The sequence below is a fragment of the Hemitrygon akajei genome, chromosome 16 (assembly GCF_048418815.1).
Source record: "Hemitrygon akajei chromosome 16, sHemAka1.3, whole genome shotgun sequence".
Taxonomy (NCBI): domain Eukaryota; kingdom Metazoa; phylum Chordata; class Chondrichthyes; order Myliobatiformes; family Dasyatidae; genus Hemitrygon; species Hemitrygon akajei.
In genome coordinates, this window is record NC_133139.1 from 47,823,551 (window position 1) to 47,836,832 (window position 13,282).

General features: G+C 47.9%; 1 protein-coding gene across 4 annotated transcripts in view; it reads left to right on the forward strand.

Annotated features, from left to right (window-relative positions):
• The first annotated feature begins 1,043 nt into the window (after positions 1-1,043).
• LOC140740027 (interleukin-27 subunit beta-like) overlaps positions 1,044-13,282 on the forward strand; it is a 32,552-nt gene continuing 20,313 nt past the window's right edge. Inside the window, exons 1-4 of one of the 4 annotated variants that reach the window (XM_073068825.1) lie at positions 1,081-1,143; positions 9,208-9,246; positions 10,706-10,802; positions 11,461-11,697. In XM_073068825.1, coding sequence (XP_072924926.1) covers positions 10,721-10,802; positions 11,461-11,697 — 319 coding nt within the window. In that variant the 5' untranslated portion in view covers positions 1,081-1,143; positions 9,208-9,246; positions 10,706-10,720. Of the gene's footprint in view, positions 1,144-8,256; positions 8,371-9,207; positions 9,247-10,694; positions 10,803-11,460; positions 11,698-13,282 lie in introns of those variants that run through there. The other 3 variants (XM_073068823.1, XM_073068824.1, XM_073068826.1) reach the window with 3 other exon arrangements.

Below are 13,282 nucleotides of genomic sequence, written 5' to 3' on the forward strand. Positions count from 1 at the left end.
TAATAGCATATGCAATTGCAACTGACCAGCTCTTAGTCCTTGGTGTGAAATGCTGCACTCTTAATAGTTATCCTTTTGGTAACAGTGTTGGCATAATTTCAACATCTGTGTGATATTCAGCATGCTCTTGACCATTTTCAAAAGTTCAAAGATAAATTTAATGTCAGAGAAATGTATACAATAAACATCCTGAAATGCTTTTTCTTTGCAACCATCCACGAAAACAGAGGAGTACCCCAAGAATGAATGACAGCTAAATGTTAAAACCCCAAAGCTCCCCCCCCAGCAGCGAGCAACAATCCCCCTTCTCCCACCGGCAAAAATAAAGCACACCCACTACCAGCACTCAAGCGTGAGCAAAGCAACAGCAAAGACACAGACTTGCAGTTACCCCAAAGACTTCGCATCTCACCCAATATTCGACATATTGCAGGTTCTCTCTCTGCCTAATAAGGGAGAAAGAGGTGACTCCATTTTCCAACGAGCGGAGAGACATAACAAACAACTCGCTAGTTTACAATGTTAAAGTCCATAACATCGCTTTTCCTGACCTCTGTGCCTGAAGATCACAAAGATCCCGAGTCGCCAGGCACACTGCAGATGTTCCAACTCCCCCAATGACACGCGGGTCTGCTGTGGCGACACTGACCTTTGATCCGCCCATTTCCAGTTCCTCGAGATCCCAGGCTTCTGAATCCGTGCCGAGACTTCGGCATATGCCGAACAGCAGCCGACTTTGGAACCCCGAGAGTGGGTCCCTTTCTTGCAAAGAACCGCAGTCAGCGTGTAACTCCAGGTCAGGGTCTTCAAAAGAACACTGAAAGGGAAAAATAGAGATATTAAAGATGGAAATAGAACTGGTTTCGAAGATGCAAGCAAAGGAGTTGCTATTGGGTGCCATAACTACTTAGCGCCGCCTGACGTCAAACTGATGTCAAAATATCCTTCAGTGTGTGAAACTTTCAGGCAATCACAGCAGACTTCCAGAAAGTCTTGAAGTAAATATTTGTGTTAGTCACAATCTAAATAAGGAAATAAAACCTTGAGAATTATTCATGAATTGTCAGTAGTTTCCAATTAGCCTACTGTAGCGCAGAGAGTATTGCAGCAAACCTTCCTTACAGCAACACCTTCCCTGAAGGAGTAAGTAACTTGGTTTTGATATTTGATTTTGCAATTAGATTTGCAACAAAAAAGAATTGGGTGTTGAGGAGATGAAACATATACCAAGACTAAGTAAAACGCTGATTTTATCACTTAATGTAACTTTCCTCAGTAAATGATGTTGGAAAGTTTTGATGAAGACAAGTTATATGTTGTACATGTCGGGAGAGTTCTGTAGTTAATGCAATATGGTAATGTGAGTTGGTAAGGAATCTATGAGGTTCCAGTTGTGGTCAAAATGTGTACATTGTGTTCTCTTCATTTACTTTTTAGACTCCAGAATGCTTGGGTTAATCAGGACAAATAGCCATATATTCACTGTATTTCTATATAATTGTTGAACAGTTTGATGGGGTGTATGATGGAATCTCTGCACTCATGAAAATGAAATTAATAGCTAGTGAACACTTGTTGCAATGCAATTTTGATGTGTAAATATAGTGCATTATCTGCACCTCATATAGTAGAAAGTAAGTTCTACAAATAATATCAATCAGAAAGGAACAGTCTCCCAGATTACAACAGTCTGATGGCTCTTAGTGTGTCTGCCAGGAAACTGAAACTGAAATTTAATTTGGCCTTTCAGTGCCAACATCAGGAAATGAAGCTTGTCCACTCTTCAGAGGTGTTTCAGCAGGAGAGCACAAAAATAACTGTCAACGTCAGGCACCAGTTGTCAGGGATGGGGACAGGATTGGACCCAAATGCAGGACGCAGGCACTGAAGTACTAGGGGTAGGACAGGATGGGGATGCCATGGCATGCAAGGGGTAATGCAGGTGGGGCAGGATCCCAGAGTTCAGGCGAGGCAGGAGAGCCCCCTGGGGTGGGCGCATAACTCCTGTGCAGGGCCGCCTCCCAGGCAGAAACACGGAGGCCTGGGCAAGGCGCGGACAACTGGGCAGGTGCGGGGCACAACCCATGGGAAACGAGAGGATAGGGTAGGAGTCCTCAGGGCGGGCCGCATGGATCCCAGGCAGGGCCGCCTCCCAGGCAGAAACACGGAGGCCTGGGCAAGGCGCGGGCACCTGGGCAGGTGCAGGACACAACCCATCAGAGGTGAGGGGTAGGAAGGAACAGAACCACCTGTAGGGTAACAGCATCGGCCTGGCTTACCTGACGGGGGCAAGGGACAGGAAGGGACTGAACCACCCGAGGGATAACAGCGATGGCCTGGCTTACCCGATGGGGGCAAGGGACCAGAAGGGACAGAACCACCCGAGGGGTAACGGCAATGGCCTGGCTTACCCGACGGAGACAAGGGACAGGGAGGGACAGAACCACTCGAGGCAAGGGAACAGAAGGGAGCTGGGTCCAGGGTGAGCAACACGGCAACCGGGATACACCGGTAAATAGGGAGAAGCAAGCAGACAGCGTGACAGCACGGGCAAAGCGAATACGGCAGAACAGCGGGACCAGCGCACACAAGAGAAGCAGGAAAACAAGACGAACCTGGACAGAACAGATACAGAGCCGGCTGGCAACCAGGGCAGAGCAGGACCCAGAGCCGGCGGGCCAGGTACCGAGCGGGACCCAGAGCCGGCGGGCCAGGTACCGAGCGGGACCCAGAGCCGGCGGGCCAGGTACCGAGCGGGACCCAGAGCCGGCGGGCCAGGTACCGAGCGGGACCCAGAGCCGGCGGGCCAGGTACCGAGCGGGACCCAGAGCCGGCGGGCCAGGTACCGAGCGGGACCCAGAGCCGGCGGGCCAGGTACCGAGCGGGACCCAGAGCCGGCGGGCCAGGTACCGAGCGGGACCCAGAGCCGGCGGGCCAGGTACCGAGCGGGACCCAGAGCCGGCGGGCCAGGTACCGAGCGGGACCCAGAGCCGGCGGGCCAGGTACCGAGCGGGACCCAGAGCCGGCGGGCCAGGTACCGAGCGGGACCCAGAGCCGGCGGGCCAGGTACCGAGCGGGACCCAGAGCCGGCGGGCCAGGTACCGAGCGGGACCCAGAGCCGGCGGGCCAGGTACCGAGCGGGACCCAGAGCCGGCGGGCCAGGTACCGAGCGGGACCCAGAGCCGGCGGGCCAGGTACCGAGCGGGACCCAGAGCCGGCGGGCCAGGTACCGAGCGGGATCCAGAGCCGGCGGGCCAGGTACCGAGCGGGATCCAGAGCCGGCGGGCCAGGTACCGAGCGGGACCCAGAGCCGGCGGGCCAGGTACCGAGCGGGACCCAGAGCCGGCGGGCCAGGTACCGAGCGGGATCCAGAGCCGGCGGGCCAGGTACCGAGCGGGATCCAGAGCCGGCGGGCCAGGTACCGAGCGGGATCCAGAGCCGGCGGGCCAGGTACCGAGCGGGATCCAGAGCCGGCGGGCTAGGTACCGAGCGGGATCCAGAGCCGGCGGGCCAGGTACCGAGCGGGATGCAGAGCCGGTGGGCCAGGTACCGAGCAGGATGCAGAGCCGCAAAACCAGCTTTAGAGCAGAACAACCCCCCCAACTAGGCTCAGTCCCTGAGCCCCTTATAAACACCTACCCCCTAATAGGCGACAGGTGTACCTCCTTAAGCCAGGATGATCCAATGGCTCTGGGTGACAGGAGGGCTGGCTACAAGGACCGGAGTCCGCGGACTGGAGCAAGACCCAGAAGGCGGGCTTCGGACCGGACCCTAACACCAGTGTCAAGTCCAGGATGGCTTATGTTCACAAGAAGCTTCACAGAACCCGTTTCACTTCCACTAACATTATCAGAACCCACAACAACCTACAATACCAAAATAAATGTCCTTATTTCATACTGAGCAACTAAAAGAGATATCAGAGGAAAGGTTCAAAGGTTTGGGCAAAGGGTTAGATTTTAAGGAGTACCATTAGATGAAGAGAGAGTGGTGGATCAATAGAGGAGTTAGGTTGTAGAATGGCAGCATTTTAAGCCAAGGCAACTGAGGCGGAGTGATTAAACCTGGGGATGCCTAAGAGGCCATGTTTGCAGGAGTGCACAGACCTTGAAGGTTATAGAGAGACTGGAAGAGGTTGTGGAAACAATGGGGAGGGTCGGTGAGATCCATGTTGGGTCTGGAACACAAAGATGAAGGTGGAGAGAGAACCAGTGTATTTCAGAAGGAGTAAGTGCAATGGGTGAAAAAGTCATGGATAAGGACAAGTACAGAGGAGGCCGGCCAGAATGCAATTAGAATTTTAAGGCCAGTGGTTCAAGGAACAGGAGTCTCAATAATTGTGTCAAATAAGTCTGTGAGTTCCTCATGTTTTCACTGGTGTTTGGTGTGAAGGAGGTGGGGAGGGGGTTGGTGGGACTGGTGGAAAAATGACTGCAGGCGTTATCTTTGTACACCAGCATAATCTTTGAATATAGTTGTTCTGGTGAGGGAGAGCAGAATCAGATGGCTGTGAAAGTGCCTGAGCTAAATTGAGTGAATGGTTAAAGACACTTGAACTTGAGATGTCAGAGGTGGGAATAAGAAGACTAGTAAAAGGAGCAAAATGGAAGAGAGGGCATACATGGGGAAATGGTGTGAAAGTCTTTGTGAGCTTCAGATTTGGCAAACTATTGACTCTAGAAATATCATCAATGTTGAGCCAGAAGCCACACAGCTGGGACTCTAAATTATAATCAGGTTCATGTGTCATGAAGTTTGATGTCTTGTAGCACTAATACAGTGCAAGATATAAAAATATATTGCCAAGTTATGAATTAATAAACAATGCAAAAGTGGAAGAGCGAGGTAGCATTCATGGATTCATGGACCTTTCAGAAATCTGATGGTGGAAGTGAAGAAGTTGTTCCTAAAACGCTGAGTGTGGGTCTTCAAGTTCCTGTACCTCCTCCCTGATGCTAGTAATGTGAAGAGGGCATATCCCAAATAGTGAGGGCCTGTAATGATAGATGCCACCTTGTTTGAGGCGTTACCTTTCGAAGATGTCCTCAATGGTGGAGAGAGTTGGGTCCATGATGGAGATGGCTGAGTTCACTACCCTCTTCAGCTTCTTTCAATCTTGTGTATTGAGCCTCCAGACTAGGCAGTGATGCAACCAGTCAGAATGCTTTCCACTGTACATCTGTAGAAATTTGTAAGAGTCTTTGATGACTCTCCAAAGCTCCTCAAACTCTTCATGCAGTATAGCCTCTGACTTGGCTCCTTCCTGTGTTGGGCACAGGGGAGATCCTCTGTGATGATGACATCCAGAAACTTGAAGCTGCCCACCTTTTCCATTGCTGACCTCTCAATGAGGACCAGTATTGTCAAGTCGGAGTTCTTGTTCTTTTTTTTTTAACATGTGCAGCTTCCCCACTTGAAAGAGATGAATGCGCCTACCTGAAGGTTTTTAACCAGGTTTTAACCGTTCAAGCTCACACCTCTGAACTTTTGGCTGTTGTTCCACATGAGTCTCACTGGGGTTGTGACAGAGTGCGGGTTCGGAGCAATAAGGTGACTCACGTACCAGACTGGCCCGTTCCAGTTGATGACCGTGTCTTTGGACAATTTCATTGCAGCCATTCGATCGACCATGTCATGCACTTGAGCAGTGTAGGCAGCTTTCCACTCAGGTTCTTTGGCTAGTTGCTTTTCCATCCTGAGAAATGTAGTCTCGACTGTTCTTTGGCAAGGAAGTTGGATCTTCTAACCAAGGATATCTGGCATGCCAATGTGGTTCCTTGCTGTGGCGGTCACCTGTGACATCGGTGAGGCTTCTTCTTACAACTTCAAGTTCCCTCTCTTCAGCAAGAGTCATTCCTTTGCCATCGGGCTGGCAGTTTCCGCAGCGGCAACCCCTGCATTTTGGCTCACATGCTGCACCAATACTATCCCACTTCCACCACTCTAGGAAGTCCCGGTTGGTGGTTGAAGTACCTGACTCCTGGAGCTGGATGCCATCCTGTCTGTTTGGTGGAAGTTGCTCTGGGACTCTGCTGGTGAGCTCCTCGTACTTTACAGCAGCTGTTCTCATTAACCTTGCAAAATGTGTCTTGTACATGTGGGCTGACACAGACAGCTCCTCAGAGATCAGCATGTGCTCCTCTGACCGTCTTCCCCAGTGGTCTGTCCCACAGCATGAGGTCTCCAACAGCTCTGATTCTCTGAGGCGCTAGCTGACCTTCTCTATGGCTTATGAATAAATCTATTTCTCTGGGTCTCACGAGTTCATTAAGCGGTATTTCTGGGAAGAATTTCTGCAGCTGCTTCGGTGTCACATATTTGTGGACATTTGCAGGGCTGTCTAGTCCATAACAAACCAATTGGTGTGATTTGAGAGTGCCTCGGGAGTGTTTACTCTGATTTTTAGAAGGTACCGCTTTGTCTCCACCTGAACCTTCATCCCCCCCCCCCCAACTCCATGGACGACGAGAATGATTTCCTCACTTCTGAGGTTCAGTCTGCTTGCAGCCTTGTGGGTTATATAATTGGTGTCTGAAGCCAAGTCAATTAACGTCCTGATTTTTTGTCCAGCATTAGCTGTGACCTCGAGAAGCATCATAATCACTGGCAGCTCTTGCAATCCACTTTCCACCAGAAGGCCCGGCTTATCTTTCACAGTGCTGAAGGCTCTGGATGCAGTGTTTGAAAATACATCATGACATTGTTTGGCCAGTTCTGGTGAAAGTTTGCTGAAGAACTCCTCTTGATCCTCTGTATATTTCTTCCTGCCTTTATCTTCCTCTGGACCGAATCTGCTCTTTTTCTGACCTGCGCTGCTTTTCGTTATTTCAGCATTGGGGCACAGACAGTAATGATGCTCAGGAGTACGCTCATCCCTGCAGTCTTGGTTTGTACACAGATAGGCAGCTTTGCAGTGTGAACTGTCATCATGAACCTCGAGACACCTCTTGCATGCCCCCAACTCGAAACTGTTTGCAAAAGTAGAGCATCCTTTTGTGCTTTCCATCACCGCAGATGACACACCCTGCATGGTCGTCACCTGACTTGATAGACTTGGTTCAGGCATGTATGGCTCAGCCCTGGTTTCTCTTCCACTTGGCTATTCATCCTTCAGTTGCTCGAGCTATTCATATATGCTCTCTTGCTCTTTGAGGAATCTCAAGAGTCTGTCAAACTGATTATCTGGTGCCACAGCATTTCTCCTGTCGGTGACATAGACCAGCCATTCCTTTTTGAGAGTTTCTGGGTTTACTTTCAATTGATCTTGTCACCAGTGGATTTTTGATAGCACCCATGTCTCCAAGGCCACTCAAGTCTTGAAGTGCCTTCTCCACAATTTGAATTAATTCCACTATTTTCCATGGCTGATGATTTCTGACAGCTGGCATTTTCTGTAACTCTTCCACTATTTCAATAGCAATGCATGTTTGATTTCCATGGTGGTTTTCTAGAACATGGAATCATCTGCAGTGTTATAAGTAGTGTGGCGAAGGTCTCTTCTGATTTTGTCGTCAAGACTGTCCAGTAGTTGGACCTTTTTCATCTATCTTGAACCGGTCGGCTCTCCCAGCCTCTGGAGTGCTTCCCAGTCCTTTTTCCATCTGTGAAAATTGCGTTTGCTGCCGGTAAACTTGGGAAGGGCCATCGGTTTCAATCTGACGGCTGGCGTGGGAAAATTGGAGGAAAAGCCCAACGCCGTCAGTGTTAGTTTTTCAGCTTCCTCCTTTCTCCTGGCCTGCATGAAGCGGGCCTTCTTGGAAACCAACTTGGGGATATGGAGTTCGAGCCCCTTTAGGTGACTCTGAAGGTCCTTCTGAACCCATGGCGGGATCCATCGTTTCCACCGACCATGCACCTCCTTCGTTGTCTTTACCAGTCCTTGCAGGTGGTTAAGCATGAAGTCATACGCCTCCTGGTTGCCATCAGGTTGTACAGCAGCGATGTTTTCACATTCATCCTCTGCTGCTTGTATTGCTATGACCAATTCAACATTTCCAAAGTTGGTCTAAAGAGTCTCCTGGATTAGCCTTCAGTTTCAACTCACACTCGTTTGCCGTCTTTGCCAGGTCGGCTTTTTGCTGTTCAGTTAACACAGCTACTTCCTCAGTGTTCAGCTCCGCCTCCCGTTCCGCTGTGAGTCCGGCCTCCACATCATCATTGGCTTCCATGACTTCCTCAGCTTCTTTTGGAGGTTATTGAAACTGACTCTGAGCTCCTCTTCAGACATGTCTTCATAGGTCCTGATAATACTGTTGGCCAGATGAGAAAATAATCTTTTTGCTGTCGTTCGCGCTACCTTGAGTTGCTCAACTGTCGATAGCTTGATCAGCCATGTTTGATTTCCTCTGCAGGTTGTTCACAGGTGAAAGGGTAAGTACAACTTTTTAATGATGCTTTGATGTTGTTTTATCTTAACTTGATTTTTTTCCTTTTTGAGAATTCCAGGTTATTGCTCCTGCTGTTCCAGCTCAAAGCTCTCAGATTTCTGTTTCCTGGTCCTCCAGTTTCCCGGTCAAACAGTCTTTTTTTCCACTGTCAAGCAGTATTTTCACTGTCAACCAGTTTTTTACTGTCAAGTCGGAGTTCTTGTTCTTTTTTTTTTGAACATGTACAGCTTCCCCACTTGAAAGAGATGAATGCGTTTTTAACTGGATTTCACTCAATGACCAAACAACTTTCCTTTCTTTCTCCTTTTACTTTTTGCAAGTGCAGCAGTTTAATAGTTCTGAGTCATTAGTCATTAGCCATAAGTCATAAGTCTAGTCATAAGGTTAAGGTTAAGGTTTAGGTGAAAAACTGGCTGCCTCTCGGACTTTGTAGACAAATTCGGACCTGCACCTCCGTTTCTCTAATGGACCGTTATGGCCTCCGACCATTATGGTTTCAAACCGGGCAAACTATCTCGAAGGTTCGCAAGCTCTTCTTAAGCCTCACGGCATTTTCAAGAAGTGCCTGCGCGCGATGATCCCCATGGCGGAGTTAACCCAAACGCAGTGACAGCAGTGCTCCTTTCCATGAAATAGTCTCAAGTTATTTAAAGTTCGGCATCTTACCGCAGACTCCAGCGCTGATCCCGGACTGCCGCTGTGACACTGCGGGGTCCACCCAAGTGTTCCGGGCAGAAGCAGCCCTCAGGCAGTAGGTTCCATCTGGTCTATCAGTAAATTCTTGCTCTTACTTTTAAATTTTATTTTCTTTTGCCTCTAGGTCCAAATACTTTCTAGAAACTCAAGTTTGACTTGACAGGTATATGTTCTCTTAACTTCCCCTTTCTGGTCTATTCCTTGGTCTTGCTGACGTTGAGTGCAAGATTGTTGTTGGCATACCACTCAGCAGGCCAATCTATCTCTGAAGGTGCAGAGGAGAGCTTGTTCCAATGTGGACTTGGAAAAAGTGTTATTAAGTAGCAAGGTCCTTTTACAGAATGATTCTGGAAATGAAAGCAAATAATGAGGCACAGCAGAGGAAGGCTGGCAATGAGCAGCCTGGATGCAGAATTTGTGGGAGCATCTGAATTTAGGAAAGGGAAAAGGGGGAAGAGGAAAAAGTGAGATGAAAGTAGAAGAACAGAGATTGGATCTAGAACAACAGCAATAATGTACATGGGAGTGTATGGTGAGGTGTGCTGCAGGTTTTTGTGGCTGTACTATACACAGGGAGGTAGTAGGAGCCCATGTGCAAATACGATAACTATCCATCGACGAAGGGTCTCTCCACCATGCAGCTGGTACAGAAGGTAGAATCTTCTGAAACACAAAACTTCCAACCATCAGAGTCAACATTGATTTAAGCAGAACAAGGTTAATAATTTCTCATTAATTATAATTGACACAGAAGTTAAAATTAAAGGTTACATATTAAGCTGAGGCATAAATCTTCCAGTTCTAGGCCATCAGAACCAGTTCTTCAAATGCAGGAGTAAGAAGTTGCAGTACCCTGCTGTCTCGCAGCAATAGTGCCATCTTCCACCGGTCCTTCTGCACTGGTTTTGCTGCTGCCATTCCATCCTTTATACTAGTGATTTCACATCTGGGTGACATAGTCCTTCTCCAATCCTGACACACCTTGCTACCTAGACAGTCTGAACTGTCTTGTTTCTGCCTGCCTATACCATCCAGCTGCAGACATGCTGAACCGGTAGGATCTTTGAATTTGGGCATGAGCACTCAGTGTCACCTGGTCCCCCTGCATTTGTGAATACACAGATTTGAAAAGCTTTAGCCTATTAATTTGTTTTTGATCTGATCCAGTTGCCACATTATGCAAGACAAGCTACACACACAAAATGCTGGAGGAACTCAGCAGGCCAGGCAGCATCTGAGGAAAAGAGTACAGTTTTCCCTTCAACAGGACTGGATAAGAAAATGAGGAGTCACAGTAAAAAGGTGGGGGGGGGGAGGAAGAGCCACAAGGTGACGGGTGAAACCAGGAGTGGGGAGGGGTGAAGTAAAGAGCTGGGAAGTTGATTAGTGAAAAAGGTACAGGGTTAGAGAAGAGGGAATCCGATAGGAGAGAATAGAAAGCCATGGAAGAAAGAAAAGGGAGAGGAACACCAGAGAGAGGTGATGGATAGGTAAAGAAATAAGTTGATAAGGACGTATTGGGAATGGGGGATGGTGAATGAGAGCTTCGCGCTCTATCTTGTATCTGTGATGATAATAAACCAACACCACTCCCAACGCTGGGATCTTTTGGCTGCACACAGGTCTCCAAACTGAACATGGAGCTATTGGTCATCTTTGGTGCTGTGGTGGTGCTGCTAACTACCAGTTGTACAACTGAGTGGCAACACATCCTGCCTGGTGAGTAAGTCTCCCAACCTATTTAATGACTCTAACATAGACAGCCAAGTTCTTGTAGTTTGCATTCTTTCTGGGCTATAGAGAACTGAGTAGAACGTTCAGCCTCAGCAAGGTGGTCAGGTCACCCCCCTTTCACAAAGACTCGACAGAAAGGAAGTTGTGCCAATCTGTAGAGCACGCTGATCAGGCATTCTCGGCTCTCCGCATTATGACTCGTTTGGGTTTCTCGCTGACTGAGACTCAGACCAAGAACTTGGCCATCTAATCATCTACGTCTAGGTGAAAAATGTCCAGTCAGTGAGAAACCCAACCAACCCACAGCACAGAGATGGTAAAGAGAACCAGGACATGTCTGACCAGCCTATTGTCCAATCAATGAGAAAGGAAAGTGATCTGCAACCACCTGGCCTACACATACTAATGCTGAAAGTCCCCTCACTTTCCTATGGCACAGAAAATGCAACCATCATGGAGCATGATTATTCCAGATCTTCAACCTGAAACATTGCCTATGTTTCTTTTCCTACAGATGCAGCTTGACTTACTAAGTGTTTGCATCCTTTCCTGCTGTCATTTTAGCCTTCCAGCCTTTGCAGGTTTTCTTTTTCGATTTTCTACTGATCTCCATTAAAGCTGGTGATTTCTGGTTGTATCTAAGGTGTTGTCACACATTATGGGGAGATTGGGAGGAACATCACTCTGAGTTGCAACGCCTCGTCCAGTGGATTCACAGAATGGAGGTTGAATGACTCGCAAATCATGGAGACTTCAGACATGAGACTAACAGGAAAGGATCTCACCATCTTCAATGCTGATCCATCCAAGGAAGGAGAGTACAGCTGCCACAGCCCAGAGACAGGCAGCACTTTTACAAGAGTCTCTTTACTGTTGGGATGTAAGTTCACAGATCATTGACTGAACATCACTTTGCATTCTGTCATTCTTTTAGATTTACTATATCTCAGGATTTTCACACACATTTTCCCCTGGAATCTGGGATATACAAGATCCTCGGGGGATGTGAGGCACAGAAAGGTGAAAGCACACTCTCTTTTCCCAAGGATGGGATGCTAAAAACAGGAAGCAATATGTTTAAGATCAGAGGTGAGGGGTTTACAAAGAACTTCAGGGGCAACTGAATGAGCTGCCAGAAATAGTATTTGAGGTGAGCATATTGGTAACATTTAAATGCCCTCTGGATAAGGGCATGGATGGAAGAGGTTTAGAGGGCTTTGGGCCAAATGCAAACAGATGAGTCTAGCTTGCTGGGGCAACACATGGATGAGTTGTAGAAGGGTCCTCCAGTCCTGCCAAAAGGCGTCAGCCCGAAACATTGAATGTACTCTTTTCCATGGATGCTGCCTGAGTCCCTCCAGCATTTTGTGTGTTTCTGCACTGTATGACTCTATGTCATTAAGAGAACTCTCACTTTCAAAAGCACCTGGATAAAACACACAAGGACTGACAGTCAATTTACATCCTCTCAACATACACACCTCAAGGTACACTTCCCCAATTGACACCACCCCAATATAGCCCTCCCTGATTTGTATTCCTCCCACTTAACTGTTATCCAAAATTCAACTCCCCAGGTTACATCTCTGCACTGGAGATCTTCTGAATTTGTACCATCTCATATCATAATCTCACACTATTTATGATCCCCAATATACCACCACAGCTAACACACTCTGCACTTCACACTTCTACATTGTTCTCATTCTTGCCATCACCTCTTTATACCTCCCATAAATTATTCCTCCCCAGTTTACAATCCACTAATTTACAGTCCTGTAATCTAGATCCCACTAATTTACACCCTCCTGATTAACACCATCGCCATGTTGCACCCTCATGAGATATGCCTCCCCATTTTAAACTTCCCTTCCCAGTTTACTCTTCCATCATTAACACTGCCCTAATTAACATCCACTGGATCTACTCCTCAAAACCTATACAACATAGGGTTGGTGCATCGAGTGAACTGCAGATAGTAATGAACCCAAGTGCAGAGTAAGGTCTAAAATTAACTTGGACTAGAAATAAACAAGACAACACAAGTGATATCCAAAGGCAAAAATCACAAATTATAGTACTAAAAATAGAATTCCTACAATTGAGCACTGAATGCTCAGCGCGAGGCCTTTAAGTACAGACTTGTCAAGAAGGAATGTGGCTGGTAATAATTGGCCACCTGAGTCTTAAAGGGACAGCTGCAGCTATTCATACGCCAGGGAATTGGAGTGCCGAAACTTGGATCCCTGCTGCAGTTCAGTCAGGACTGTGACAGAACCTCCTCCTATGGTCAGCTTCCTATGGCTCAGGGCATTAAGAATGGTTTTGGTGAAAGTCCTCTATCAAGATAGGGTCCAGGATGACTTCTGAAGGAATCCACCTTCTTTCTGCTGGGCCATATCCCTCCCAGTCCTCGAGGTACTTTTTAAAATCTTGAACAAAGTGGGTTACAGAAGTTGCTGGAC